This window comes from Numenius arquata, chromosome Z (genome assembly GCF_964106895.1).
Source record: "Numenius arquata chromosome Z, bNumArq3.hap1.1, whole genome shotgun sequence".
Classification (NCBI taxonomy): domain Eukaryota; kingdom Metazoa; phylum Chordata; class Aves; order Charadriiformes; family Scolopacidae; genus Numenius; species Numenius arquata.
In genome coordinates, this window is record NC_133616.1 from 49,605,810 (window position 1) to 49,633,540 (window position 27,731).

General features: G+C 36.1%; 1 protein-coding gene across 2 annotated transcripts in view; it reads right to left on the minus strand.

The window, feature by feature from the left end:
• Positions 1-27,731, minus strand: part of AUH (AU RNA binding methylglutaconyl-CoA hydratase) — a 125,247-nt gene that overhangs the window by 76,478 nt on the left and 21,038 nt on the right. The window contains exon 4 of one of the 2 annotated variants that reach the window (XM_074165760.1): positions 14,710-14,796. The exons of the other annotated variant lie outside the window; for it this stretch is intronic. Coding sequence (XP_074021861.1) covers positions 14,710-14,796 — 87 coding nt within the window. The remainder of the gene's footprint in view (positions 1-14,709; positions 14,797-27,731) is intronic. 2 annotated transcript variants of the gene reach the window in all.

Genomic DNA, 27,731 nt, shown 5'->3' on the forward strand with positions numbered 1-27,731 from the left:
GGATGGGACTTTGAGCAACCTTGTCTAGAGGAAGGTGTCTACAGGGAGGGTTTGAACTAGATGATCTTTAAGATCCCTTCCAACCCAAACCATTCTATGATTCTGCTCCAAGGCAGACTACTTTCTCTATGGTAAGTAACTTCCCGATTTAGCTATGTACAATTCAAGTAGACTATTACATACAGAAATGAAATTCACAGAAAGAGTATTATAAAACAGCTTGTTTTCAATAATTACAGCCAGCATCCCTATCAAGAAATACTAAAATTCATAATTCAAAGGGAGAAAAAGCAGTTTGATAGCGTATGTTAGAATCGTCACTTCATGAAGATATTAGAGGATTACCTGATGTGGAATTTGACAGTGAATGAAAGGCAAAATATAAATTCTCTACAATAGCTCTGTGCATACGTATCAAAAGAACTGAAGAAATTAGTTCTATTAACACATTCTTGTGAAGCACCAGAAAAAGCAATACACAAATAGATTAACAATTGCTCAGGATTGTAAACTGAGTTTCTAAGTCACTACAACTTATTACCAAGTGTAAAACCTCTTGGAATATTCATATATTGTAGCACAAGAGGCACTTGTTCATGTTTATCTCCATAATTTTAATATACAACTGCAAAAGCTGTTCAGCTCATAATGAAAACGAGATGATGTTTGACATATCATGCCCTGCAGATTTAACTGAGTTATATGCACTCAAATTTTAAGAACAATAAATTACGTAAATAGATAGGTCAATCTCCACTATGATTCTACATACATAAATAGCAGATATAAATTTCAGGCAGTTGTACTACGAATCCTTAGTGCTAGATTCTGGATTTGATACAGGTTTATCAACGCACAATCATGAGGTCCATAGTAAAGTCTACAACAGGAACTGGAAATACATACCAAAGAAACAAAATGTTTAAACTAAATTAGAGTGTACAACACACAAATAAGAGCAGACCATGTATATACACATATTAATGTTGTTTGAAGTAATTGAAAAAATGATTCAGTAATAAGCAGCACTAAAATGCAGTCAGAGAATTGCACTGAACTACTGTAGTACAAGAAAGTGTGAAATACAAAGGACACTAAATAATAAGCCAGTTCATACCATGAATTTATAAAAGGATTACTTCACATGTCTATTGTATTGTAAAACATGCTGCAAATTCTGTATATACGCTTCCATTCTGCATATAAAACAGGTGTCCCACACAAAAGCTGATGTCCTAATATAACATCAATGCTTAATGGTATCACAGAAAAGGAAGGTTCTAAGTACAGAAAAGGATGACCCATTTCAGTCTATGTTAGTCCTAAGTCAGCAACAGAGCCGGATACAAGACAAAAATACTTTTCTATATTTGAGATCTCAAGAGTAGAAACAGAGTTTGGACTAGCTGAAGAGGAGACAAACATGAACAAGAAGATCAAAATAATTTTCATGTATTATTTGAGGAAAAATCTGTTAGGACAGAAGGTGATACAACCTGTATAAAAGGATGTTATTTGCCATTCAAGACATGATACAAGTGGAATGACCAACAGGTAAACTGAAGAACTAGGAAATTAATGGCATGCAAAAAACTTTAGTAAGAGAAACTAAACATAATACCATGATATAGTTATTTAAGTCCAATAAACCATAAAAAGCTCAAACAAAGAAAAGACGATATACAGCAATATAAAGAAATGAGTCTGTTTCCTACTCTGTAGTAACATCTTCAGCTCAATTTCAGGAATGCATTCCTGGTAAATATGTATGTTACATGTAGTTTTAGATTAGGCTGACCAGCAGCATCCTGTCGTCTTGGGACGCCTCCTGCTTTCCTATGACTCTCCATTACTGAAAGACACATAGAGTAGACTAAACTCTCCCATATTTGTCACCAGTACAGAATGTCACAGGAGGAGGACTTTGCATTTAAGCACATAAAAACACATGTAATGTGTGGAAAGCAATCTCAAAGAACCACAACTGTTTTGAAGCAGGTAATTGTTATTTCATGTTTAAGTGACTTTCCACATGATGTCCACTGCTAGTGACTAACAAGGGATTTCCTTTCTGCCTAGAGATGCTATATGATCAATGAAAGATCAGATTATGAATACAGGCAACAGGATTCGACCAAGAAATAGTTTCTCAGATGTGTGTCACAAAGCCCACACAGCTGATTCATATATTGTAGACACTGACATTCCCCAGATAGAAAGCAGAAGTTGCCTGGATTCTATTGACCTGAATCTTATGTGACTATTTAGTCCTCTGACTAATTAATTTAAAAAGTTCTTACAAAATTACAGATATGTAAGATCATATCTGGGAGGAAACTGACTTACACTTCATACCTTTTTAGTAACTATCAACCAGCCTTTTTCTACTCCTGCACAATCCCATTTTCTCACTATTGACAGACGATAAAATGGTCTGATCAACTAGGAAAAATCTACTTTCTGCAAATACTGAGGAAGAAGGAAGAAGAAAGCAAAAGACCAGATAGAGTTAAATCTGGCCAGGGATTGCCATGTAAAGGGCAACAAGAAAATTTTCTACAGGTACGTCAGTGATAGAAGGAAGACTGGGGAAAATATGGTCCTTCTCGGGAAGAAAATAGGAGACCTGGTTACCTAGTATATGGAGAAAGCTAAGGTACTGAATGACTTTTTTGCCTCAGTCTTTACCAGCAAGTGCTCTAGCCAAACCAGCAAAGTCACAGATGGCAGAGGCAGGTACTGGGAGAATGAGGAATTGTGCACTGTAGGAGAAGACCATCTGAGGAATCTGAAGGTGCACAAACCCATAGGACCTGATGAGGGTCCTGAGGGAACTGGCAGATGAAGTTGCTAAGCCGCTATCCATCATATTTGAGAAGTTGTGGCAGTTCGCACTGACTGCAAAAGGACAAACAAAATGCCCATTTTTAAAAAGGGAAAAAATGAAGATGCAGGGAACCACAGGCTGGTCAGTCTCACCTCTGTGCCCAGCTAGATCATGGAGAAGATCCTCCTGGAAACTACACTAAGGCACACTGAAAATAAGGAAGTGATCAGTGTCAGCCAACATAGCTAAAGGCAAATTGTGTTTGACAAATTTGTTGCCCTTCTACAACAGGGTTACAGCACTGGTGTGTAAGAGAAGAGCAACTGACATCATCTACCTGGACTTGTGCAAAGTATTTGACACTATTCTGGAGGACATCTTGGTCTGAAATGGAGGGACATGGATTTAACAGATGGACTACTCGATGGATAAGGAATTGGCTGGATGGTCACACTCAAAGAGTTGCAGTCAGCAGCTCAATGTTAAAGTGGAGACCAGTGAAGACTGGTGTTCCTCAGGGATCGGTACTGGAACCAGCACTGTTTAATATCGTTGTCGGTGACATAGACAGTGGGATTGAGTGCACTCTCACCAAGTTTGTCAACAACACCGAGCTGTGTGGTACAGTCAAATATGAACTGAAGTATGAAGAGTAAATAAATAAATACGGCAAAATCAAAATTGCGACAATTTATACATGGAAGTAGATTTGCTTTTATGAAACATTACATACAGTAGATTTTACATAATAGGCAATAAACACATTCTTCTGACAGTATCTAAGGGCTCAAATGAAGACCTATCACTATTACTAATCCCTTACTGAGAGTTCCTGAAATGGGCAGAGAAATATAATATGGCTATCCAGAACTTCAGACTTTGTGATTTGCGTTCCTGGTCAACCTACATCAACTTGTTCAGATTTATTAACTTAAAATACATGACACCCTGAAAAAAAGAGTTACTGATTTAGAATGCATCAAATGCAAAAAGACCGACGTCGTAAGAGTGGCTTCCTTGCTTGCTAAGCAAATTTGTACCTGTGGTATCTTCTGTTAGCAACTGTACCACATATTCATATAAAAAGAAGAAATGTTCTCGAGCTAGGCACAAAATTTTGAGATCAAGACTGTTCATGTGCCAATGAGCTTTCTATAAGAACCATGTATTTGTAGCTTGACAGCAGTTTCAAACAATCAACCTGAAGAACAGCTATAGCTTTTGCTATAGCTAGGATAAAGAACTCAAAGTCCATCAGACTTGGAATTCAGTTTCTCTTAAACTAAAAGGACTGCACTGTTAATGCAACAACAGTTGCAGTTCATGATTCCCATGAATCAGAAAATAAAACTCCATGGAAGCCCATTCAATCCCTAACAACGCATTATATATCATCCCTTACATATAATTAACTTCTATTTTTGAAATACTCTTCACAGACAAATATTTTCACTTCAACTAACCACAGCAGTCAGAATTTGGTATTTAGGAACATCCAAATGAAGCTGCATGTTAAAACATGCCTTTTCAAGAATTTGATATGAAACACTAAAATGAAAGACCGTAATCAACTACCACCACTATTCCTCTGTTGTCCTCCTATACCTGGACAATGTTGAAAGAAGTCTATTGTTCCCCTCTTTTGTTACTTCATCGATCTCTGGCAGATCTCTGACAACTGATCTTCGGAAAGAACAGTTATTCAGATGTAAATCAGAACCTGGTCATTACCTCTAACACCTACTGAAGCAGATTCATAAGTCTGACTTGTCTGTAATTATCAGCACACAGCCAATGGTCTAAGAATTCTTGTTTCCCAGTATTGACTGAAAAAAAAGTAGTGAGAGTACTCTCCTCAAAAACTGTGAGTCTCCAACTAAGATAGAAGCAGCAAGAGGACTGAAATTTTACATGACAGCACAACTGAGTTCCCACAGACTGGAGAAATAGATTGTCCAAGCTATCTACTCCATATGTGCATTTTTTATTATTTTACAAATAATGTTGATTAGTGCACAGCTTACTAGGAGAGGCAAATTCAGGGGGCATTTCTAGCAGCTCATTTTTCCTTTTGAATAATGGATTTCACAAAACGTAAAGCAAGGAGGATGAACTGTCTAAAAATATCCTGCATACTGTCAGTATTACAAAGATGACTGGAGGAAAGTATGCTATAAATTGTGGAATATATAAAAAATTCCACAATTCATTATCTAACTCAAGCAGATTAAGAAAGCATGGCAAATATCTGCCTATATATGCCTGCAGCACATGAGAAAACTTTAAATCACAGAACAGTTGAGGCTGGAAGATACCTCTAGAGATCATCTTGTCCAACCCCTCTCCCCTCCTCAAGCAGTGTCACTTGTAGCAGGCAGCTCAAACTCATGTCCAGATGGCTTTTGAAGATCTCCAAGGACAGACACTCCAAAACCTCCTTGGGCAACCTGTACCAGTGCTCCGTAAATGTAGTAATGTAAATGTTTCCTGATGTTCAAGAGGAACCTCCCATGTTCCAGTTTGAGCCTATTGCCTCTGGTCGTGTCACTGGACACCACTGGAAAGAACGTAGCTTCATTTCTTAACAATCTCCCTTTTAGGTATTTATATATATTGATGAGATCACCTCCTGAGCCTTCCCTTCTCCAGGCTGAACAGTCCTAGCTTGCTCAGCATTTCCTCACAGGAGACGTGATCCAATCCATGCATCATCTTCATGGCCCTTCACTGGACTCTCCAGTAGGTCCACCTCTCTCATACTGGGGAGCCCAGAACTGGGCACAGTACTCCAGCAGTGGCCTGACCAGTACTGAGGAGAAGGGAAGGATCACCTTCCTCTACCTACTGGCAACACTCCTAATGCAGTCCACAATAGCATTAGCCTTCTTTGCCTCAAGGGCACAGTGCTGTCTCATGTTCAACTTGGTATCCACCAAAACCCAGAGTGCTTTTTCTGCAAAGCTGCCTTCCAGATCTTTAGCCCTTAGCATGTACTGGTGCATGGAATTGTTTCTCCCCAGGTGCAAGACTTTGCACTTTCCTTTGTTATACTTAATGAGGTTCCTGTCAGCCTATTTCTCTAGTTTGCAGAGGTCCCTCTGAATGATGGCACAGCCCTCTGGTGCATGAGCCACTCCTTCTGCTTTCATATCATCAGCAAACTTGCTGAGGGTACAGTCTATCCCATTATCCAGTTCATTAATGATGTTGAGCAGGACTGAACCCAGTATTGGCCCATGGGGTATACACCACTGGCTAGTGCCCTTCAAGTAGACTTCATGCTGCTGATGACCAGCCTCTGGACCCATCTGCCCAGCCAATTTTCAATCCACTTCACTGTCTGTTCATCCAGTCCATACTCATCAGTTACTCTATTAAAATCTTACAAGAGACAGTGTGAAAAGCCTTACTGAAATCAAGGTAGACAATAGCCACTGCTCTTCTCTCATCTATCTAAGTAGTCATTTCATCATAGGTTATCAAGCTGGTTAAGCATGATTTCACTTTTGTGAATCCATGCTGACAACACCTCATGATTTTATTGTCCTTCATGTGCCCAGTAGTTTCCAGGATTAGTTGTTCCAGCACCTTCAAAATGACTTATTTTAATTTATAGATAAGAAAGCTCCCTCTCTGTTTCTCAGTACATTTATTTAAAAATAGTAACAATAATGGAGCCTTCAAATTAATATAAGAATGGTCATATGCCCCAAAAATGTCTAAACACAACTAAACACATATTTGTAGATTCCATAATTGATGAGTCAGCCATCAGGAATGCAAGAAAGAAGAAACATAAGTCACATAACAATGTACTTATTTACCTCCTATTTATCTTCAGTGACTATTTCAACTAACCGTAGCTTAAACCCACATGATACTGCAAGTCTATGGGCTGATTCCCACACCAACAATGTTGAAAGAAAGGTTTGAGATCTGTTACTTTTCAGAGTTTCTTTACTAACTCCAAATCTGCAAGTTTTCTGGTTACATGCTAGGAAAGAGTTTTCAAAAGGCCATAGATGTAAATAGGAATTTTGAATCAGCATTAGTGATTATTTTAAAATGCATGCTAGCTTGCTATAATAACTGGTAGTAGATATTTAATTTTATTTTAAAATAACTATGTTTATACCTACATATTCATGTCTTGTAACTCAGAATGGACTTCTCTTCCACCTGTTCACTATCCAGATTTTTGATCTCTCTTGGTAATGTTGCTCTTGAGCATAAAATTCTGATTTTTCCTTTCAAAAAATAAAAGCGCATAAACTATGCACCTTGAGTGGTAAGTAGAGGCAGTCCCTGGACAATTACGATAACTGAAATATTCCTTCTATTAGGAACATTTTAATCACGAAATTATACTTTCACATAATTTATGTCACAGGAGATCAAGAAAAATAATTGCAACATAATGCAATATCTTGATTTAATCTTTTGGGATCTTTTCCTGAAGAACAACAATAACATTAAGATGGCATATGACCTTTGCACTTGGAGAGCAATGTCAGTTGTGTTTCAGGCGTTCACCTTGCCTTGTAAAATCTGTTATCAAGTCAGTGACTGCAACAGTTTGCTTGCATTTTCAATTGCAAGCACTGCCATAAAAAAAAAAAAGGCCCTTCTATGGGGAAAAAAGCTAATAGAAACCAAATACTTCAACAAGCACTTTCATCCACGCTGTAATACTATGAAAACCAATGGATATACGTAGCAATGTATGAAAGCAGCTAAGAGAGACTGTAAAATCTTACTACATGAACTTGAAGGCAAAGATGATTGGTCACCATTTTTGTGGAAGGCAAGTAACGAAATGCTACAAAGCTTTGCCTGTCATAATTGCAAAAAAGAATGAAAAAGTGGTTATTCAAAGTAACTTACATATTTACACATTTCAAAAATATCGCCATCTGCAAAAGCATGACCACACTTCTAAATCTGAAAGGTCTACTTGTGTATTTGGATACACACTACTCTTTTCCATACATTTGCTTGTTACAATTGTGCAAGGCTTTTAGCTACTCTCTAATTCCTGTGCTTCAGATAAGAAGCTTATTAGACTGCTAATGTTGATAGATTTATGTGAACATTATTATCTTTGCTTTAATACCTTCAAAGTTCAGGCAGACAATCAGTAGCAAGAAAGAGCTGCTTAAAAAATTATTTTCTAGTAGTTTATTATGATAGTAGCAAAAGGGTTTTCTTAAGACGTGTACCTCAATCCCATTAATTTCCTGGTTTCCACACTCCTATAAATGACCTAGAAAAAATATTTTTGAATTTACAAAAAAATACTTAATATAGGAATATTTTGTTCTTAATTTCTGAATTTTCTATTTGCTATTTTATTATTGACAAATAACAGTGTTTTATATTCTTGATAATATTAATGAAAAATAAAAATTATTTCTTCTATTTCTTATCCTTACTAAGTACATTTAAGAACTTACTACTCAGACAAATAGCACAGCATATATTCAAGCACCGAGTTCACAAAATAAAAGGACAACGCCAAAGATAAATTATTTTAGTTACATTTTAAAATTCCACTTCTATGCATATCTTTTTTCTTTCTTAAAAAGCACACAAAATAAATTCAAAGAACAGCACAACTATAATATCCAATAGTTAAGAGAGTCCAATGGGGCAAGTTTTTCACTTTTTTGTTTTCTACTTGTTTGATTTACAGTATGAAGATAACCCATACTCTAGTACCAGTAGCATTCTTGTTTGACACAATACAAAACATCCCACAGACTGTGACTTTTTAGCTGAACATTTCTATAATCTTCCTCCTGTATCTAATTTCAGCAGTACTCAATATACCTACATTCCCCATTCTAGTGCTAAAATATCTTTATTTCTAAATTAGGTTAATGCATTAAGTAATAGTTTCTGTCAACTCATTCACTGAACACTACAGAGGAAAAACTCTGCAATGTTTCACAGTAAGCATAATTTTTTATTTATTTTTTTTTATAAACTAGCTTGGTAATATCATTTAAGCAGTGCATACCTACGCAAAACCCATGTTCTATACAACACTTGAACATGCTATTCCGAAGTCAAAGCCTAATGCCGGGCTCAAGCAATGAGCTTAGGATTTCTTTGATAGAAGAGCAATATAATACTTTTAGTACCATGCCAGTTGTTGCCCTTTGAATACTGATTCATTCTAGGAACAGAGCCAGAGACTGAGACAGCCCAAGCAAAAGAGCTAACAAACCATTCCTTCTCATTCAGGGATTGAAACATGCAATTTCAAACCTGAACAGGACGAGGAAAGGGCAGCATTTCCCAACGCATCAAACATAGACAATGTGGCTCCCTAGAGAGGGAAGAGAAGCCTTGAACAGCAAGTCATACTGGAGGCCTGCTTTAACAGTCAACGTGCAAACTGTCCGTGTTGAACCATTTGAGCAAGTAGCACCCTTCTTTTGGTACAGTTACTTTTTGTGGGAGGAAAATTAAAGGGCCATGTCCAGAGCACAGTCTCTTCCTCACAGAACAGCATTTGGAATTACTACCAGAAGGAAAACTAACTATAGCTGAGGTTGTGCTAATTTTTGTCAAGGCTGTACAGCAGTGCCAGGGATCAAAGCAATGAAAGAGCAATGCAAAGCCATCTTCTTCCCTAATATTCAGATCTATAATGAAGGACAATCAGCTCATCCTAATATTCAGGTGCTCCATTTCTGCACCTTTTTTTGTAACAGTTTTTAGAAAGTTGTTATTATGGGCAAAAAAAGTGTATTAGCAATTGTGGAAGCAATGCTGTCACAGAAATAGCTAACAAAATCTTGGTAGAAAAGTTTAATGTTGCATTCATTGCCTCTATAATGGTACAGAGATTAGCAGTGCGTTTTTTAATTAAAAACAATCCAATGCAATTTGACGAAGCTCGTAATTTCAGCTCTGCAAGGACAGTACTGTCTATTTAGGAAGCAGACAATACTTAGTCAAAGGGTATCTTAAATTAACTCAATGTTAAGAGAAGCAGTAAATCTACTATTGGAAAAAAATAAGAGCTCAACAACACATTCAGAATGCTAGCAGTCTTGGACTGTATTAGGTATGCTCTACACTTAACCTGAACAGGCAACAACATAAAACAGGAACAGAAATACTATGCCAAAATCTCCCTTTCACAGCGGCAGCAATAATGGCTGCTAAGCATGGCACAACTAGCTGTAAACTGGTCCTTTTTCAAATCTGATAGCTACCTGCATTTCATTCATCTTCTCAGTGAATGCTTTTTCATGTTATAGCCTGTATCTGCTCTTTGCTAAGACAGAAACCCACAGTCCTTCTCACTGGATTTCCAAACTGGAGCATCCCATCTTTGCTTCCCAGATTTATCCCCAGCAAACAAATGGAGTTGGTCAATGTTAAATAAGTAGTCACCTCTCAGAGTAGTAATTAGGTTTGGAGCATTCATTACTAAATCAGGATTTTAAACGTTAACCAAAGCTCCACAGAAGACCTAGAAACTTAAATAATAAAATAAGGCACTGCACTGACCTCTTCAACAATCATTCTTGCCTATTTTTGAGACTTTACAATGGGAAGGTGGGGTGGCAGTTAGCAGACTAGAAATTAAGTGACATTTATATAATCCCAATCCCACTCTTTGGACCCCTTAGATCAAGTTTTAAGAGTGTGCATCCAACACCAAACTGTAGCATATAATGTGGCATAACCTAAGAATTTCCCAGGATGCATGATTTTCAATAGTCAAAAAAGGAACTTTTTAGAGAAGAGTGTTCTCCTGAAGGATGAACAAGAACACTTTTTAAAGTAAATTAAAAGTTTAGAGATGACTGAGAGAAGCCAAAATGACAGAAAATTGCTGAGAAGGAAAAAAAATACAATCTGCAAATATAGAGTTGTATCCGCTTTGAATAAAATAAAAAGCACACCATGAAAAAAAGAAATCCAAGTAACTGACTACAAGGTGTTTTCATTCAGAATGATCTAATTTAAATTGCACTATGTCAAAACTAACCCACTCAGCGAAAATTATGCCTAAACAAAACTACTAAATATCGCTACTTATTAAAGTTATATCACAACTTATGCATCAAAACTAATCAGCTGTCTTAAACAAAGCACTACAAGGTTTGTTATAATGGAAGATGTCTAAGAGAAACCAAGTAAAATTAGTATTTTATTAAAAATGTCTTCCTTAGCTTAGTTCAGATATAGGCTCCACCAGTCCACGAGTAAGGTGACCGCACTATAACACTGATTTTAAAAAAGTAACCAAAAAGTCAGTCTCCATTTTTTTTCCCCCTATTGTGGGATTTAGGTACTTGTGCCTGTATTCTTTGGAAAACCTTTGCTAACCAATGGTGTTTCCCACTTACTAGAGGTTGGCACCAAACATCACTCTGCGTGCTGAGTTGAAATTCTTTTGGCACTTTTTTTTTTTTCCGTTAAACATCAGGTTTTTCTGGAGGAGGGTGGTTATTGCACTCAGCTTCATACGTAGCCTCAGTTTGTTTTGCAACTGAAATCCCAACAGATAATGTATATCCATTGGTAGTATCACAGCCTAGACCCCCAGCCAGTGTTAAGAACAACAGGGAATTAATGGAAGTCATACCATAAAATATATGTGGAAGATCTGACCCACAATGATGGCTTTTTCCCCCCACAAAGCATCATAAAACAAGGTTTCTGGGAGTCAGCAACATTTGTTTTCATTTAGTCAGGACTGTTTTGTTGTGCATGGTTGCAAGAGATCTATTAATGCTTTTCTCTTCCAGTTTTTTGAGAGTAAAGCCAGCCTTGCAATCAGTAACAAAAAGCCTCAAGGCAGAATATAGTAATGGACAAGTAGACTTACAATTCCTACGAATAAAAAAAAAAAAAAAAAAAAAAAATCAAACCAACAAAATACAAAACAAAAAAACCCTGCAATTCTGGTATAATTTTAGCAAAAGCAACCACTGCTAAAAATAGAGGCTATTTTGACTTCTCCCCCCCTTCAACTTAAAGGTCTAAGAACTGCAACTAATGGCTCAGTACAATTTTTTCAGCTCTTTTTTTAAATGCTTATTTTTATACCAAGTGATATTTACTGCACTCTTAATACTTCACCCAAATTTAGCAAGAAGTTACAAATTAATCCCATAAAAAGAAGTGTAGTCTGCTTTTAATTTCCAGAAAATTCTCTTCTGTAGCTGTATTCCAAAATGATACTACAGCTTTTTTCAAAACTACTAGCTTACGGATTTTAAATGTAATGAAACTGACAGGAACTAAAGAAAGCCAAAGCATGTCAATTCTAAAAAGCTAAGTTTTTCCAGTTATTCAAGATCTACTTAACCTTTTGTGTATTTTGTCTACAAAGACATCTTTACGGTTTCTTTCTGAAAATATTGTTAAAAAGAAGCACCTCCTTACTAGGTCACACATCTGAACACAATTATCAAAACAGGACCTTTTTGTGAAAAGCAAAAAGTAGAACACATTTTAAATGAGATTACAGCATTAAACTTGGGATAGGAAAAGAACAAAGTCGGAGATTGGAAATATTGTTCCCTGGCTATACAGTATTCTGCAGTGGCAAATAATAATTTGAAAATTGTTTCCCCTCTTTAACCATCTCACAACGTTCTGGTTGTTGCTGGGCAGGAAAAATATTATTATTTTCGATATATAGATTCATTGCAGTAATCAAATTGCAAACACAATTTCCCACTAGTTCTAAAAAAACTGCATTCTGTAATGCCAGATCACTTCTTGAGAAGAAAAAAAGAAGAACTGAGAACCTCTGACTTGCTACAAAATTAGTGTTCACTTCTATTCATAAAGGTCTCATGCAACATGACGCCTTGTGCACCCATCTAATCTAATTTCATTTATAAAATCCACTTTTGTTTATATTTTCTACCTGTTCCTGATGCAGGGAACCACAATTTAAATTGCTCTGCAAAGATCCTTCAGAAAAATGTTAGATCCATCCTATAAATACATTTACTGTTGTCAATAATGTGTTCAAAACCAACAATGCCTCAAATATGTATATAGCGGGACTACATCACGTGACTGAAAAACTACTTACATGGTATGCATGTTCAAACATACATGATACAAAAATTGACCAATAACATTAAAAGCAGTATCTCAACATTCTTCCCTAATTCTGTAAAAAAGTCTTTAAAAAATGAACTACCAGATGATCAATTATCATGTACCCATAAAAGAACCTTCCAGTGACTGTTTTGTTTAGTGTTTTAAAGCACAAGTGAAAAAATAGAGGTGGGGGAGGGAGAGAAGAGGAACGGAAGGAAAGAAAGAGATGCTCAGCCAACATAAGCAAAAATTTTGCTTCCAACCTGCAGCATGTCTAATTGCTGTTACTACATCCCCTCACAAACCTTCCTACCTAGCTACTTCAGTGACCTACATTCTCAAATATTAATTCCACTTACTCACAATTTCATGCCTTGTTCTTGAGAAACAGACTAGAGATCAGTCAATGAAAGCACTCATACTGGTTTGCTCAGCTTCAAGTAATTCACTGTTAGCATAATGATCCACTGTAAACCTTTTAGATAACACGGAAAATTTGCTTACATATTCAGTAGTTAAACACTCTCACAGGAAACTTAACGGGGTTGAATACAATCAAACATCTGTCTTAAAGTCTTTTCAATTCTGAAGCAAAAAAAGGCATCAAATCACTGTGTATATTTTCCAGCCATTCACTGCAGAATGCCAAATCCAAATACTTCTATAGATTTTAGTAAATTTCTCACTTAAAAAATTAAAAATAATAAAACTTTAAAAAAAAAAACTATTTTCTGCTCATAGGAAAATCTTAACACCAGTTGCCCCTATTTAAATGTCAACAGCAGGTCAGAAAATATTTCCAGTAACTTCAGTCTAAGAAAAGATGAAAAATTGAGAGTTTAAGGAAGCCTCCCAAAAAACTTACAAAGTAGCTAAACAGAACACCTTGTTGCCTCTTGCTCCCTGTTCCAATAAAAGCACAAATACCAGCATGAAATACAGTATCAGCTGAAGGAAATTAATGGTCTGTTCACTTCTAGATATTTTACTGATTGTATTTATTTAAAGAGCCTTGAGGATCTGCTTCACTTCAAAGACACGATATTAATTCAGGGACACAAGTATCTCCATGAAGTACCTAATCAGAGACTCATTCTTCAGCAGTCTATCATTTCCCTGCAAAAACATACTGGTTTCCATTCATAACATTCTGCCAAACCAAGATCTGACCCAATGTTATTAAGGAAACGCATTTAAAAGCATCCTCTTAAGAAATGTATTGGCAATGCCCTGTTGAAAAAAAATTATATTAAAACTGATCAGCAGAGATGTAGAAACACAAGGATTTGATGGTGAATTCACAATGTAAAATTTACAGAGAAATTATCATCCTTAAAAAATGGTATAAATCAATTAAAATCCCAAACTATTAGCAGATTTTACTACACCAGAACAAGTACATATTAAAAAAATTTTAGAAGGCCTTAGTAGCTAACTTTCCATCAACAGCTGACGTATAACACGCTTCTAAAATGTGTTAAAGGCTGTATTAATTATACCAACCACAATTCTGAAGTACTTGGGTGTCACAGAACAATCTATTTTTTATGAAAACAGCAGGGCAAATCACCTTTATTTCATTTAGAATGTAGCTTTTTCTAGTAGTCTAAAAAAAAGTCCAACTTGATTAGGAACATTTTAGAAGAAGTAATGCACCACAATTTGTATTTATGAATATAAATAATTGTGGATATCCTACTACCTGTCATCAATTAACCATGCACATTTATGCCATTCCTCTGATCTAACCCTTTCCAGGTTAAGTTAAAATAACATTGTTCAAGGGAGAGGGTACATACCCATTTCATTAATAGTTGCTCTTGCCTTTGAGACAAACGAACTAACTTCACTTGAGTGCATTTTTGCTCTTTCTTTTAGGTCAGCACCTGTAAGTGACATTTCACATACATGTTAACATGCAGTATATAGTACTGTAAATCCTGTTTTCAAAAGTAAAATATTCCTGTATTCCAAAAAAAATTTAAGTCTACTTTGAAACAAGGACAGTTCAAATTGGTCACATTCATTTTGCACAGATTTCAAGGAAAACATGGACTGTTTCTCAAGGAAAAAAACCAAAACAACAACAAAAAAATATCAAATTACCCACCACAAGATTTTCACTAAGTATATTCTTCCCAGTGACATTTCTTCTTCTCATATTAAAATAGTTTATGAACAATAGCATTTATGCTAATATTTCATCTGACATTTACTTTTTTCCCAACTGTGTCACAAAGCCTGATAAATATGTGTTCTTCTTATTGTTCTCTTGTTAGTCTTTTATTGGTAGATCATAAAATACCTAGGATGCACGTTCACTGAAAGGGTTGGAAAGGGTTGAAAGGTTCACTGAAAGCATTGGATCTTAAAGGTCTCCTCCTACCAAAAAGGTTCTATGATTCTATGATTAACAGACGCTTTTTCATTCAAAAAAAATTCTACATCCTAGTACCATTTTTCAACTCACTTTATTGAAATGTATTTTTGAATAAGTTACATACCACACTTTTGTTTCTTCCTAAAAATGCTAAAACTTGATATTTTAATCTTTTTTTCATGAATATATGAAAATAATTCTGTTTTAAAGGTACACTGTAATGAGAGATGGTTACAAAAATGTGTTTTTAAAAATTCACTGATATGCAAACCCAACATTTTCTCTCATGAATGTCTAAAGAAAAACAGAGAGTAATAATAACAGCTAAATACAGAGTAAGACAGGAAGTCCATCTTTCTTATCAAGGAAGAATACATGAAAAAGACAAAATTCACACATACATATTTATTCTCCACAGAAGTGCAACATTTGCACTGCAATGTAGTGCGTATTTTTTCCATTTGGTAAAAATGAACCTATTAAGTTAGTCTCTTGGCATATGTCTGAAAAGGCTAAACAAGGCATATAACCAATGGAAAAAAAAAAGAAGTTTTATAATTCTCTGCCCTGAGAATCAAAATACTATTCATTTAGGAAAATGCATCTGACTCAGATTAAGTTAAAATTGTAACTCTGGATTTTAAATTAACCAGTCATAGGCTCCCCCATTTACCTTTCTGGACTTAAGTCATGCTAGACCCTGTTGACCCTCTTCATCATAGTTTTAGATATACTTTTGTTGACAGCATTAATTGAAATTCACAACTTTAGCTCAGCTCTGTGAAAATCAGTATCTCAATGTGACATTTTCTGATAGATATCCAGTTGCTGTTTTAAGGTAACATGCCCAATAAAGCAGCAGTTCTACATCTCTCCTACTTACATCTTAGCAAAGCTCCTCATTTCACTAAGACTTTTGTTCTCCTTCTATGCATGTCAATATAAAAACAATGAAGCATCAGTCCTGACTGCATTTGCATGTTTCCCGCTAAATAATGTCAAGTTTAATTTACACTCTCAGACACCTTGCCAAAAGCTTCCAAACAACCTTCTAGGATATGCCCCACCTGAAGACAGTATGACAGGCCTGTTGAGCTGGCAGTATAAAACAGGAATTACCGTGGTCAAGTCTGCACTGCAGAAAAATTGCATTTGCTACCTTTGTAATTCACAAGCAATATAAACAGAAATCTTGCCAGGAACCTGAAAAGCAAACAATATTTGCACCCATAAACCTGGATAGAACTCTAAATCATATAAAACTGCAAGCAACTGTCACAAAAGCATTTATGTAAGGGTTTTGTAGCTGAAAGGAGCTTTATAAAACTTCATGACAAAACCTGCCTTAAAAATTACATCAGCAAATACACAAATGAAAAAATATCACTTCCCTGATATCAGTTAATTCCTGGGTCTCATTGAAAAATGGACTCAAGCCAAAAAACCCCAACCCTTCTAAAACAAAAAATACACAAACTGCGGACTTCTTCCGTCATTTAGAATATACATTTCCTTGAAGATATCTACAGAAATCTATTAAAATTTTGTGAGAATGGATTAAAAGGTAGCTGCCAAATTAAAACTAAAGATTTTGAGTACCATAAAAGAATTTCTAGCACAATAGCCAATCTTAGTGCCTTTACCAACTTCTGTAATCTTATATTTCCCTTTTTAAATATTTCTCCCTGATAACCATCAAGGAAAGGGAAAAAGTTCTTTTCTTAACCCTTTCCTATTTTAGCCCTCCAAAGCATAATAATAGTAACTGAAGCTTTTTCAGAAAGGAGACTTTTAGGCAGAAACCATTCACTGCACTCCAACACAACACTGTAATTCACAGGAGATGAAGTGCCACCGACTTAATACTTTTGTTCCTGTTATAAGATTCAACCACTGATCAAAGAATTCTTGAAGAATACCTTGACCCATAGAGCAGAGAACATGTTTCTTCGAAATCTGCCCTCTAGTCAGAAGTAGGAAAGGTTAAGTTTCTGAAGACAGCCATGAAGGAGAGTTCAGGTTCAACCAGAGACTACTGCTCTCTCAGCTACCGAAATCTCTCACCCCAAGTTTACTACTTTAAAGTATCTGAAAATAGTATTTGCTCAACTGCTGAGAGCAACAAAGTAGCTAAACTTTTCAACCCACAAAAACTCTCCCAGAACTATCCCCTGCAACTTTCCCATGAGCCACAGCTGAATTCTGTGGACACGTTTGGCCAACCTGCTTCCCCACAGCCCCTCCCAAGAGACTCCAGGAACTGTACTGTGGATCTGTAACTCCACACCACACTGAAGGCAGGGGTCCCTAAGATCCTCTACCCAAAGATGTAAGAAAGGTGGAACCTGAGCAACCAGTGAGCTGCAGATTTGATTGTACACTGTAATTATGTCCCCACATACATCTGGTTTGTACTAACGCATGAATGATTGTTTACTCTGTATCAGGCTTTCTGGTACCTCCATGCTTTGTCCCACTAATTAATTCTCACCCGCTCAGAAATGTAGCAAAAGCTAGTTAAAACTAACTGTGATTCTAGGGATCATGCTCCCCAGTTCTCACCTCTCTGCTCCCAGCACTTTATGAAATCCCTTTTAAAGACTATGCAGTGCTGTTTTCAGATTACTAGCTGTTAGTACAGGACAAAAATGCAACAGTGAAAGACTACATTGACAATGCAATCAGCCACTACCTCCTACAACTACATGAAGATTAAGACAGGTACTCTCCACTTGTGAAAAAACTCCTCTTGAGTCAACTGATTTCACAGAAGCATCACTTTCAAACTTAGAAAGTAAATCAGTAGGAGATACTTCCCTGCAGGCTTCCAATGAACAGTCCTGCTTGCAAAATACCAGTACAAACAGCAGTCTTTTGGAGGTCTGCCAAGCAGCAACTACATAAACTAGTATTCACAGATGAACCCTTGAAAATACTGTGAGGAAGACGCATGCTGTTTTAAATACTACCTACACTTCTACTGAGGTTTGTCAATCCAAAAGAAAAACTGATTGATTTTGATCCATCACTTCCTTATTTCTCCCTTCCAATACTGGAAATACATAGAAAAGTTAGTCATTTTTAACCTTACTTCCCATAAGTATAAGAAACCTGATGTAATCAATTAACTCTCTTTGCATGTTTTTTAAACATTTGGCTACTCAATAGTTGGCTGTTGTACACTGTCAGTCTAGAGAATTTTTGCAGCATGTGCCTGACTTGCATTTCACAATGATACCACAGAAAATGTGGTATGAATGCCAACAGCAGTCCAGCAAGATAGTCATATTGCTGTTATTCACCAGAATTTTTCCACTGACACTTCTATATTGCAAGGATGGCTATTTAACTTAGAGAACACACCTAACAAAACCAAGTTTTACAGTGATTACTCTGACCCCATGCCTCTTGCCCTATTTGGATATTTTCACCCACTTTCTAAACAGAATTTTTATCCTGTTGAAAACCTAAGTGGTATGCTTGAAAAAATCTGTTCCAACATCTTTGTATAACCCTCACTTTCCAAATACCATAAATGCCTAGAAATTTTCTTGTACAGTACTGTTCTATACTATGCTTTAACACATACTTCCAAAACACAACACAAAAGCTATAACTAAAAAGGCATAAAAATTAATGTTTTATACACCATACTTAAAATTTTAACCTTACTCAATAAATATTTTTATTACAAAATAAGTCTTTTAGAAATCTGGCACACCAAAATTAAACACTGAAGTTATTCTACCAAGTGTCAAAAGGTGCCCAAAGTGCCTTTTCTCTGAGAAGAGGAAAGGAAGTTACACACGCACAGGCATTTGAGGTAGAATAATGTATTAAATTCTTACCATAGCAATGTTATTTTGAGCTTGCCCTCTGATCTTGCTAAACATAGATTGACCAATTCTGTCAGCACACCAAAATTTCAATAAGGAAGTAATATCCCAGAGGATCAGAAGATACTCTTTCACATACACTGTCGAATTCATCTGTATCTTGTTGGCAAGAACTAGGAGCACTGAAAACTGCAAAGCACAGCGGCACCATGATGTTAATAACCCAATGAAACAGGTTACAGAATTTATGAAGGAAACTTACAATGCTTTCAACCAGGTGTACAAAACATACACTACCTCACCAAGTAGAAGGTTAAGAACTGCTATGTACCCACCGCTTATTCCCACACAAAGTAATCAGGCACACTGTGAATTAATGAGATCATTAGCACAACCCCAATCAACTTTCATGAGGTTAGGAATACCCCAGAAGGGAGATACACATACATATTTGAGGACAACACTATAGCCAACTTAAGTTCAAGAAAGATTTGCCAACAATTTCTTCTCCAAATTTCTAATAATTTCAGAAATAAAGCTTTTACATCCTGAAATATATTCAGGACAACTTGATTTCCAATTTTGAACAGAAACTGCAATACCTCATGAAACAAATGTATTTATTTAGAGACAATGTAAAGTCTAAGGCGAGCAAAACTTTTTTTAAATAGAATTAGTATTTGTTAAATATATACAGCACAGTAGTAAATTATGAATATTATTCTGCCAATAGATATATACTTCAAGTTAATATCCTTAAAAATCTTTTTAAAGAACCACAAAAGCATTATTTAAATTTGATGATACTTTCAAATACTATTTTTCTGTTAGTAAAGCTATACAAATCACAGTACAAAATGAAGTCAACCACTACTGAAATCTCTTGCCTGTGTGAAAGGAAAAGCATCTTATGCTTTGCAGACAAAATACGCATGCATTCCAGTAAGAATCCCCTTGCACCTCCCAGCCTAGCCAGACCCAGGATACTTGGATCATCAATCTCTACCATTAGAGGTAGTACTGATTGTATTTTTGAATAAAAGTGCATCCAGTCTGATCGATTAAGAACTGACAAAATACTTCATAAATATTAATTAACTTTCTGGACCATCATGTGTATGTTTCCAGCTGGTACAGATGGACCTTAACTCAGTCCTCCTCTACTGCCAGTGGCTTGCTGTTTACTTTGCTGTCGCTTCTTGGCACAGAGGCTTGGGAGCTTAGCTTTCCAATGCAGACCAAGGCAAAGAGAAAATGGAGTACTTCTGCCTTTTGGTGTCATTCATAACTAAGCTGCCAGTGCCATAAAGCAATGGACCTTGAACTTCTTGAACTTCTGCTTTGTAGCAACATACCTACAGGAGGTTTGCTTGTTATTCTTGACACCTTTTGCTAGTTCAAGCTCCAGCTGAGCTTCTTCCATCCTAAACATATCTCTGCATACCTGAGCAATATTTCTGTACTACATCTTGTGAGTCTGACCCATTTTCCAAAGGTAAGGTGAATAAATAACTCCTCCAAAAAAACCACAGAATGAGTATTTGAGAGATTAAAAGACAGGAAGAAAGCTTTTTTATTATTATTATTTTAAGAGTAAAAAGGAATATTCAAATCTAAATGTTTAAAAGCTACAGAACACACAAAATAGATTTACAACATATTGAATATGCTCCACTGTATTCCTAAATATTTGCAAGATTTTATATTCAAATTGACTCTATCAATTCTTATAACTCAGTTACTAATTCAGAACATTAAGAAACTAAACATCATTTTATCACAAATCATGGGGTTTAGTTGCGAGGTATGAGAGATCTGAAAGTTAAGGATAAAGAGAAAGGGAAAAAATATTACTGAAATACCCATGAAACAAAGAACTGTTAGCAATTTGCTTCTGAAGATCGTCTTTTATGAGCACTACTGAAAAAGATCTTGCTCACAAAGCAGTACAACTTATTGTGTGCCTTTTCTGCTGACTTTTCATATTTTAAACTTTAAATCAAATGTGTGCATGTAACAGGTAAAATTTAAAGATCATTACTTCAAAGATTAACGTCTAAGAGAACAAGTATTGTTGGCAAAACATGGCTTTGCATAACCCTTTTTTTTTGTTTTCTTATTCCTTAAAGATAGATAAAAATCCAAGATTCACATTAAAACTTTGCCTATGCTGTAGAGTATCTCAAAACTTTTCAATGAGGAAGGAATCCCATGACATTTAGTCTCAGTCTCCACACAGTTTTATCCAAACTCTCGTATCTTCTCATATCCAAATTTTTCCTTGATATTTATTTATTTATTTTAAATTTAACAGACATCATCACCACTTTTACATGGCAAGTATCACTTGGAGCTCTATATTTTAGTGCATTTCATACTGGGATATAAAAGAAAAAAAAATCACAATTTATCAATTTAAACAAATCAGGTAGGAAACAAAAAACACAATGGCAAAGAAGTCAGTAACATATCACAAAATAATAAGCAAGTGCCAAAAATGTTCTCATACAAAAATGAACAGAGAAGTCAAAAAGTTATATGTGAAAGTATTCAGGACTCAATTTTTCTGATGCACAAAATTCAGTCAGCACACTATAAAGATCGAATTATTTGAAATGAAAATAAGTAAGGTTACATATGCTCATTATTAGTAGGAAGACATTTTAGTATGTTACATATAAGGAACCAAAAAAGTAAAATCAGTACATTACCATGGGACCCAGCCACAAGAGTAAATTAATATATTTAAAAGCTGGCTCTGAAGCCCCTAAGAGCTATAAACAAACAGTCAGCTAAAAAAACAGACCTTGGCCCTATGCCTATCTAACTGGGTTGTCTCTCAGTCTTTGATACTGTTACACAAACATATTAAGGAGGTTATAATACATTTTTCATAATTGCCTGTTAAATAACATTGCATCTAAGAAACTAGTTCACAACATATAGTTATCACAAGGTTTTTAAAGCAGCAGACTTCATAATTCACCTTTCATAAATTAAGAGTAACCACCTACTTTCTCTATTAATCATTTGCTTTATTGACAGCAACCATGAATCCTATTCTGCACTAGTATGGACACAAATTTTTGCACACACCACCTGAACTGAGTACAAAGAAAAATGCATTTACCTGTAACTTTGATAAAAAGCAAGGTATATTCTAAATTTCAAAACAGTATGAGAAGCATGCTAGCTGCAGTCATTTTAGTAAAGGGAAAACCAGTTTGGCATGAAGGATGCTATGTATTTTTCCTTAGCAAGGAAGTAATTTAAATTAATATTTATTTTTTATGCAGGACTTTATACTCCTGAAGTTCTTTAAACATGAATATATGACTTAATATGAATTAAGTCAAAACTGATATTGATATTCTTCCATATAAGATTTGCTGTCATCATTTATTAGCATGACTCGGATAGCTGCCTTTTTTGCATATATCCCCTCTGTGGCACAGAACAGTTCCCAAGAATCATCAAACTGTGAAGAACAAAGAAAATGCCCACAATTCCTGTATATTTGAGCCTTTGGCAGGATGTCAGTCCTGAGCATTCCCTCTGGTAAAATGGCAGTCTTGTTGCTCCAGTGCTATAGGTTCTCTCATATCTTGCAATAATTTACACCCAGATCAGCATATTTAAAGCACTAACTGCTAAATTAGTTCCCATAAATGGGATATTTTAGAAAGTACAGCTTTGGGGGGGGGGGGGGGGGGGTGTTACCTTGCTTTTTTTTCTTTTAAGCTTTTCAATCCTAAGCCTTCCTTCAAGGCCAAGGTGCTAATTCACACAGGTTTCTTACACAAACCCAGGAATCCTGAATAAAAATGACTCTAGCTTTATATGCACAAGTTCTACAATCCCTTTTCAATGCCTATGTAAATTCAGACCAGATATAGATTAAAATCAGCTGGCTCTTCTTCCAACCTCTCTGTCCAACTCTAAATTTAGAAGCACCCAACAATATTCCTCCTGTTAAACCTCTCTGCCACAAAATGCAGCTTAAACCTCTCATGCCTTTCCTGAATTCATCTTCACATGCAGAGGGGAAAAAAAAAGAATCCTTATAATAATCCTACTCTCACCTATTAAAAGCAAAGCCATTTTTTTCCCAAACACCAACCAGTTTTCTTTGTGACACTTCCATCATCGAACAACTGCCTCAGTCACTCCCTAGTCCCTAGTATCCACTTATAGATATTGTACAACTACCAAAAGAGGGCTTCCTGCAGTTTCCTCCATGGCACATGAAAGAGACCAGTGCTGGTGGAAAGGTACAAGAATAGGACAATTACCTGTTTCCAAACAGTAAGTTAAGGCAATATTAAGTTTGATTCTGGGCTATATCTCACTTCTAGTGATCTCTGTCAGGCTAACAAATCAGGACTAGCAGAAGACAGGCATGAAGGCTGCATCATCCTTGACTCTCAGATAGATACACAATCAGTGAGAAGATCGAGAAAGAGAAGACAGTGGTGGTAGCAGTGAAGGTCACCTTGTGAGTGGCTAGGAACCTCAAATACCACCTCTAGAGCGATCAGATCATGACAGACCTTTGTCCCAATCTTCAAATAATCCCTCATGCAACAGCCCAGTAACTTAAACACAGCAAGACCACGAGTTTACACCTCACATCATGGTAATGACAATTATCAGCATTTAATAAAAAGCAATGTATGTTACAATTATTTTTCAATACAGAAATTTTCTTTTTTTTTAACAATAACAAAAAAAGTGAAAGCTACTTCTTACACCACTTGTATTTCTATATTATTTCCACAATAAGCATTACAGAAGTACTTTTTTAATCCAGTCATTCTGGTAGTCTGAATACCCAACCTCCTCAAACCACTTTTCCTTTTCAAATTCAGACTTCACTAAGAGAACTTCTATGTCATGCCTATAAGATGTGCATTTACTTTCTCGTAATGAAACATAAATGAATTCTTATACAGAATAACATAATTCAAATTAGACAACCATAAAAGTTGCATTTTTTTACCCTACTATTTAGCTGCAAACTAACAGTAGAATCATTACTTTTGATTCCTATTAAAAAAAAAAAAATTCCAAACGAAAATCCTCTGAAGAGATCAGCACCAGAGTTGAGTAAAAGTAATTTACTCAACAGAGTATGAATGATGGATACTTTAACACCACTACTCCTGAAAAAAAACAGCATTAACGTAGCACCACATCTCATTTGCATCGATTGCAATAGTTTTGCAGTGAGTTCACTAACATCTAATCCCTATAATGACAAGTGACACACAGTTTTCTATCTTCTGATTAATAAGAAGGCATTCCTAAAACTTGCTAGTGGTGAGATTCTTCATCTTTCTTCCTTAACCTTAAATGAATAGTGATTTTCAAACTGAACATTTTTACTAAATAGTACTAAGCCTTTCAACTCAAAGAAATATGAGCACACCTGAAATTCTGAGCAACATGCTGTTTGTTCCACACTGATTTCTAGTAAATTAAACAGAAAAAAACAGACATTTTTCATTTCACTATTACAGATGACTGACTCAAATCTTTTACATATACCATATATCTGACCACTGAACACGCGTTGGTTTTTTTTTTAATGTTAAAAGGAATTGATACTGCTGGCTTTATCTATTTTGATTAGTAATAATCACAAAAATAGTTAACTAAGAGCACACACCCAGTTTTATGAGATGTAAACAGAAAAGGAGGAAGTGTGTTATGTGGTAAAAAAGAGAAAGTCAGAATCTCTTCTAAAGAAGTTCTGGAGTCAGTATTCAGGCATAAATCCTACTAAAGAAAGGAAGAGTTCTTCCTGAGAAAAAACACAGGTTGAACTGTTATATTACCTGAATGTAAATGAAGGCATGGATGAAAGCCTTTTTCTTCTTTTTCATCACCCTCTGTCCCATCCCTTGATTTGAAAGACATCACCCAGCATCTCTTTACCTGCTCTCCCCCGCGACCCAGTGATAAGTATTAGTCATATTGGTACACTAGCTATAAACTTCCAGCAGGTCAAGATTCAGTGACACTGGATTCTGTGCAGCTATGCAGCAAGTGACACTTCCATTGGAACATTCAAAGAAGCAGGTAAATAATACCTGTAGTGTATGAAAATAAACACACCGTGTGAAGAACATCTATAACAATAATCATGACTCGTTGCCTCCCTATTATAACATGATAATTCTCTGCATACAGCAGACCACAAACAAACATGAAGAAAGATTTGAAATAATGGCTTTAGAAAGATTAGATGAGGTGACTATTGAGTTTGACTGGGAATCTTTTCAAGCTACAGCAGGTGAGACAAGGACTTTTGTGGGAAAACTCAAATAGGAGAAGAAAAGCCTTAAACGTGAAATATATGGAGCTCAGCTTTGGCCACTTTTAAGTCTATTCAGAAAGCTTAAATCTTGAACTCCAAAAAAAAAAATGATGCCTTAAAATGGCTGGCATTCCTGCACAAACATCTCTGGCTCATATTAATACTGGGACAGCACTCAAGGCCAAAGTCTTGCCATTCCACACATTACTATGTGAAAGTAAGGACTAGTAAGCATTGGAGCCAGGAGCAGGAACATATCTTAATTATGCTTTGTTCACACAGAAGTCAGGCAGGAAAACAGCAGCTGCAATTCTATTTCTCATAAGCACCAAGTTAAGCAGCTCATAAGCAGTACTTTACCTTATTCCCAGTGACCTGACTGGAAAAAATGAATGAAAATGCTTGCAAATAGCAAAATTTCTCATCCATTGAATATATTTTCAGCACCAATGTTGCAAACTCAATTCTGTTTCCTAAGGACTTGTTATTTTAAAATACTTCAGAGATATTTGATCTCTTCTATTTTTAAAAGACTATCCAATAGACCTGTCAGCAGATTATTTCAGAGAAAGAAAGTAAATGAAAGGAGGTCCAACACTGGAATGTCATCAGCCATCTGGAGGGGCTTAACAAATTATACAGATTGGTGGTATTTGAGCCCAGAGCTCAATCACTTAAAAACCATGTCCATCCACATGCAGTCAGTAAATTCCAGCTGGTGACAGGAACTCCACACAAAGAAATAAAGTATCAACAAGAGATGACTATCAACAAGATGATCACTAATATAAACTACTGACATTAAGTTGGAAAATACTGAGGGACATTGTAGACAACTACCTATCTGACTAAGAGTCACAGCATTTCTTTTACTTATCTTATAAATTTATTTTGGTGTAAGACAATAAAAGAGTTGCCCGATTTGTATAAACAGAAGCACACATATATTTCTATTTATTAAAATATATACGTGGTATCACAAAATAATCTAAAGAGAAATTTCAGAATTTCATAATTTTCGTATTACCCATATTACTTTTACAAAGGAAAACACTTCGAAAGGTACGAAACAAATGTCCACGGACTGCATATAAAAAACCCTAAACTACATACAAGATTCATACCATTTTCACTATGGCCAGGTCTCCACCTTTTCCTACATCACTGCATAAACATATAACTGTGAATATATAAGCAACTCTATGCTACATTTATCTGGATTCAGTTATTTTGTTCTCCTCTAGCTTTCAAGAGCTGCACATCCAATCTACATGCTTGCAAAAAATACCTTTTACTGCAGTAAACCTACAACAACTGTCCTTAAAAGAAACCAGTGTAAGTAGCAGGCAAAGACAAGACAAGGTAAAAATTTTTAATTATTTGAAGGTTTTCTTTATATTTGTGGCAATTAGCACATATATACATAGTTGGATTGTGTGCTACTCCATGTATAGAAGGAAGCAGATACAAAATTAACTGTTGTAAATTGTCTTAAGATGAAAATGCCATAGATTCAGATGTGTCTAAATACCTCTGCTACATGATCATTTTATTCTTTTCAGGAGCAAGTGGAAAATAATTCTTTAGCATGCAATAACTATTTTTGCCATGTGTTGCGCACATGTATTCTATTTCCAGCACATATTACCACCAAGCATATGAGAGCATATTATTTTTGCCAGCAGGTTTTCTCAGCCAAGGATATAAATGGCAAAGCAGGTTCAGTTCCCTCACCAATAAAGAAACCAGGTGCCATGAGCACTTAAAACACTAGGGTAAGGTGTTAGTTAGCTCATAGTGCGCTGTGATAACCTACCTCAGAGAACTGAAAGGAAAACCAGCAGCCTTTCTTCACAAATCAAGATGTCAAATGTCCACAGACGAGATACAAGTATTTCAAATGGAGGTGTGTCGAGGTTTGGCCTCAGATGGCAACAAAGAACCACGTGGCAGCCACTGGCTCAGACCGGACCCCCCACCGTCACCACAGCCATGAGGGGAGAATGGGAAGAAAAAGGTGAAACTCGTGGGTTGAGACAAAGGCAATTTAACAGAACAGCAAAGGGAACAAGAAACACCACCACCACCACTGACAAAGGAATATACAACCACGATTACGATACCACCACTTGCCGATCAGACCAGACCCGAGAGGCCCCAGCCTGCTCTGCTCCCCCACAGTGGCCCCACACACACCATCTTGCATGCCCTGAGAGACTGTTCTAGCAGATGGAGCCCAAAGTCATGGATTAAATGTACTCAATAGACATTTTAGAGTGATGGCCC